The 5,096-nt window shown below is 62.3% G+C and overlaps 1 protein-coding gene across 1 annotated transcript; it reads right to left on the reverse strand.

Annotated features, from left to right (window-relative positions):
• Window positions 1–1,240: 1,240 nt before the first annotated feature.
• ADRB3 (adrenoceptor beta 3) lies at window positions 1,241–4,834 on the reverse strand. The gene is made up of 2 exons (XM_063175286.1): window positions 3,615–4,834; window positions 1,241–2,259 (listed from the first exon to the last, which is right to left on the reverse strand). Exons 1-2 carry the CDS (start codon window positions 4,832–4,834, stop codon window positions 2,220–2,222), a joined length of 1,260 nt encoding a protein of 419 aa, XP_063031356.1. The 3' UTR covers window positions 1,241–2,219.
• Between the last annotated feature and the right edge of the window lie 262 nt (window positions 4,835–5,096).

A 5,096-nucleotide genomic window follows, 5' to 3' on the forward strand; every position in this document is an offset into this window, starting at 1 on the left:
AGTACAGGTGTGTACAGGTGAGTAAAGGTGTGTAAAGGTATGTACAGGTGAGTGTGTACAGGTGAGTACAGGTTATACAGGTGTCTATCCATGGGTGTGTACAGGTGTGTACAGATGAGTACAGGTGTGTAGAGGTGAGTGTGTACAGCTGAGTACGGGTGTGTCTGTACTCTGTACATCTGCACTCTCCTGTACACCTGCATAGACACCTGTACACCTGCAGGTGTCTATGCAGGTGTACAGGAGAGTGCAGATGAATGTGTACAGGTGAATACAGGTGAGTGCAGACGAATGTGTACAGGTGAGTACAGGTGTATACAGGTGAGTGCATACAGGTGTCCATGCATGGGTGTGTACAGCTGAGTACAGGTGTATGTGTACAGGTGTATGTGTACAGGTGTGTGTACAGGTGAGTACAGATGAGTACAGGTGTGTACAGGAGAGTGTGTACAGGTGAGTACAGGTGAGTCCAGATGAATGTGTACAGGTGAGTACAGGTGTATATAGGTGGGTGCATACAGGTGTCCATGCATGGGTGTGTACAGGTGTGTATAGGTGTATGTGTACAGGTATGTACAGGTGTATGTGTGCAGGTGTGTACAGGTGAGTGTGTAAAGGTGTGTACAGGTGTATATGTACAGGTGTGTACAGGTGAGTGTGTAAAGGTGTGTACAGGTGTATGTGTGCAGGTGTGTACAGGTGAGTGTGTAAAGGTGTGTACAGGTGTATGTGTGCAGGTGCATACAGGTGTATGTGTGCAGGTGTGTACAGGTGTATGTGTATACAGGTATGTACAGGTGTATGGGTACAGGTGTGTACAGGTGTATGTGTACAGGTGTGTACAGGTGTATGTGTGTAAAGGTGTGTACAGGTGTATGTGTACAGGTGTGTACAGGTGTATGTGTACAGGTGTGTACAGGTCCCTGCAGGGACACCCCGCAGCATCCCAGGTCGGGTCCCTGCGCAGGCGCTGGCATTTCCCTGGCACAGGAGGTGGCACCGGGCAGCTCCGGCAGCTCCAGCCCGGCTTCTCCCCGCCAGCCACGGCCCCGGGAGGGGATGGAGCCCCCAAACCTCTGGGAACCGCACATGGAGCAGAGAACAGCACATGGGAACAACACCTGGAGCAGGGAACAGCGCCTGGAACTGCACATGGAGCAGGGAACTGCACATGGGAACAACACCTGGGAACAGCACATGGAGCAGCACCCGGTGCTCAGGACAGATGTGGAGGCACCACAGAGATCCAGAGGTTTATTTCACACTTGTAGAGGGGACACAAACTGCGCAGTCACTGAACATCCTGTGACAGCGGCTTTGCCCAGAGGCGCTGCGGGGCAGGGCACGTCTGCACGGTGTGAGATGAGAGTGAGAATCCACCTCCTGTCCCCCCGTCTGTCCCAAACGAGAGGGGGAAACTGCCGAGAGAGCCGACGCGATCCCGGTTCCTGCGTTTGGAAGTGCTCCGTGCATTCCCCTGAGCTTTCCCTTCGCTGAAGGGATTGCACTCAGCCCTGGGCAGGGATGGAAATCCTGGGAAGGGCTTGAGCCTGCAGGAGGCTCCTCTGTCCTTCTCAGCACACTGTCCGAAACTGGCCAAGCCTGGGACAACAGCGTCCTTTGTCCTTCAAGAGCGCAGAGCTGGCAGTCTCCACATCCCTCTGCCAGCCGTGCCAGGAGCACCCAGATGGGAGTTTGTCCTGTCCACACATCCCTGAGGCTGTGCTGCCCCTTTTTGAGCAGCTCCAGAGCTTCTCCCCAGCTCCAGGTCTCCAGCACCGACGGCACGAAGGAGCTGGTGCTGTCCCAGGGAGATCCTCCTCCTCCTCCTCCTCCTCCTCCTCTCCGGGTCCTGCCAGCACCGTCACCCCTGGCGCTGCTTCTGCCACCCCGGCCCTGCAAGGAGAGGGTGGGGGGTGACACAGTGCCCACCCAGCAGGCTGGGCTGGGGACAGGGACCCGCGGCCACCACCCCGGCGGGCACAGAAGGGGTTTGGGAGCGCCAGGCACCAGCACAGGGAGGGTTAAAGCGGCTCTGGCCAGGCTGATCCGGACTCACATGCCCGGAGCCGGGCAGCAGCCCGGGGCTGGCTCTGCTCCCCGGGGAGGGCGGCCAAGGCGGGCAGAGGAGAGGCCGGGGCGACGATGATGATGACGATGATGATGATGATGACCCGGCCGGGGAAAGCGCTCTCCTCCCGGCTCTCGGCTGCTCCGAGTCAGTCGGATGGACCCGAGGGCGTCTCTCCGCCAGCAAACCTGAAATGGGGGAGCGCAGGGGTGAGAGCCCGGACCCTCCCACCATCCAGCGCCCCGTGTGCCCAGCATGGCTGAATCCTGCCCAGGGAACACCTCCAGCACCTCTACCCGCACATTTCTGTCAGGAAACCTCTCCTGCCCTCAGGAGAAACGCGGTTACAATCCACAGTGACCAGCAGAACTCCAATTTTGTCATAAAATAATAAATAATAAAAAAACTCAGCGTGGAAAAACCCCACCCTGAAATTGGAGGTGGAAATCCGTGTCGGGGTGCTGGCAGGGCAGAACCACAGCACGGGTGTCCCCATCACTCCTGCCAACCCTTGCCAGCCCCTGCCATGCCCCTAGCATCCCCTGCCATCCCTGCCAGCCCCTGCCAGCCCCTGCCCTCTGCTCTGAGCGGGCTGCCGGCTCCGGGAGCGCATTTCCCGTCATGGAACACAGCGGGATGAAATGAATTCCCTTCCCAGATTTACACCGCTGGAGGGCAAAGCAACCTGCAGAACCCAGAGTGGTCAGGGCAGCCGAGGGGGTCACTGGGTTTTCCTTCTTTAGCAGCAAAAAGCGGGATCGGGAAAAGGGGAAAACGCCGGGTTTGGGGACACTCGGCTGGTTTGCTTCGCCGTTCTCCACCCGTGTTTCCTTTAGCCAGGAACAGCAGAGCAGGCACCGCCCGGCTGGAGGGGGACTGGTTGGGACCCCAGTTTTGCAGCCCAGTGGAGGGGCCAGAGTTTTAGGGGAACATCAGGGAGCAGGGCAATGATGCCCAGTCCGACATCCCAGAGCCTCTCCCATGTACCCCAGGGTCTGCCTGCTCTCCCAGCGCCGACAGCCCCTCCGGTCACACCCCAAAGGGCTGGAGTGGAAATGGTTGGGACCCCAATTTTTCAGCCCAGGGGAGGGGGCAGAATTTTAGGGGAACATCAAGAAGCAGGGCAATGGTGCCCAGTCCCACATCCCAGAGCCTCTCCTGTATACCCCAGGGTCTGCCTGCTCCCCCAGCACCGACCCCAAAGGGCTGCAGTGGGACTGGTTGGGACCCCAATTTTGCAGCCCAGCAGAGGGGCCAGAGTTCAAGGGGAACATCAGGGAGCAGGGCAATGGTGCCCATTACCACATCCCAGAGCCTCTCCCATGCACTGACAGGGAGTGGGACTGGTTGGGACCCTATTTCTGCAGTCCATGGGAGGGGCCAGAGTTTTAGGGTTTTAGGAGAACATCAGGGAGCAGGGCAATGGTGCCCAGTCCCACATCCCAGAGCCTCTCCTGTGTACCCCGGGGTCTACCTGCTCCCCCAGCACCGACCCCAAAGGGCTGCACCGAACCCCCCAAGCCCCTCCCGAGCAAACACCTACTCATGCAGCTGGGAACACAGCGAGCTCTGCGCTCCCTGCAGCCGGGACTCGCCCGGGGGGCGCTGCCGGTGGGGCAGAGGAGCCTCCTCCGTTCTGCCCTCGCCATCCTCCCCGAGGGCCGCCTTGCTGTCCCCTGCGGGTCCCCCCCGAGGGCTGAAGGCAGAGGGGCAGCGCCGCAGGTCCCGTGAGACGGCGTGGAGCCGGCGGTCAGCGCGGCGGGGGCAGCACAGCAGCTTGCGGAAGGCGCTCCTGAAGTCGGGGCTGCGGCAGTAGATGATGGGGTTGAAGGCCGAGTTGACGTAGCCCAGCCAGTTGAGGAAGAGGAAGAGCTGATCCGGCACCAGCGAGCGGCAGAAGACCTTGATGATGTTGGCCACGAAGAAGGGCAGCCAGCAGAGCGTGAAGACGCCCATGATGATGCCCAAGGTCTTGAGGGCCTTGTGCTCCTTGATGGCCAACAGGCGCGAGGGCCTCCTGCGCCGGCCGCTGCGGCCCGTGGGGCTCGGCGGCTCCTGCACGAACCTCACCTTGTCCTTGCCGATGAGCCGGACGTGCCGCGAGGCCACGGCGAAAACCCGCACGTACACGAAGACCATGACGAGCAGCGGCACGTAGAAGGAGATGGTGGACGACACGATGGCGTAGGTGACGTTGGTGACGAAGTCGCAGCACCGCGGGTCCTCGTAGCAGCGCGCCGCCCGCTCGTCCCCTCCGTCCCTCCACCAGTGGTTCATGATGGGGAGGAAGGAGATGAAGGCCGAGATGGCCCACACCAAGCACACCACGGCCCGGGCGCGGCCCTTGGTCACCAGCGCCTCGTACTGCAGCGGGGCGGTGATGGCCAGGTAGCGATCCACGGCGATGGCGCACAGCGTCTCGATGCTGGCCGTCACGCACAGCACGTCCAGCGAGGTCCACAGCTCGCACGCCGTGGCGCCGTAGGGCCAGTGGCCGCTCAGCAGCACGGTGGCCCCCGGCGGCACCACCAGCAGGCCCATGATGAGGTCGGCGCACGCCAGCGAGGTGATGAACACGTTGGTCATGCTCTGCAGCCGCGGCGTTCTGGCGATGGCCGCGATCACCAGCAGGTTCCCGGCCACGGTGACCAGCACGGTGAGGGTGATGGCGGTGCCCAGCACCCACTGGCGGCCCAGCGCGGCCCCGCTGCAGTTGCCGGAGCCCCCCCAGGCGCTGCCGTTGCCCGTGGGGAGGGGGCTCATGTCGGCCGGGCTGGGCTGGGGGCACCGGCCCCGCCGTGCGCTCCCCGCCGCGCTCCCGGCGCAGCCCTCGGGCCGGACCGGCGGGGCCGGGTCCCCTCGGAGCCGGAGGAGGAGCCTTTAAAGGAGCGGGGCGGCCCCGGGCTGCTCCGGAGGGCGAGGGAAGGGCAGCGGACGGCGAGCGGCACCTCCTCCCCCCGGCCCGCCCCGCTCCCCGGCATCCCCGCCGGACGCTTCGGCCGCTGGCCGGGCTCTCCCGCTCTTG

This window comes from Melospiza melodia, chromosome 23 (assembly GCF_035770615.1).
Source record: "Melospiza melodia melodia isolate bMelMel2 chromosome 23, bMelMel2.pri, whole genome shotgun sequence".
NCBI lineage: Eukaryota > Metazoa > Chordata > Aves > Passeriformes > Passerellidae > Melospiza > Melospiza melodia.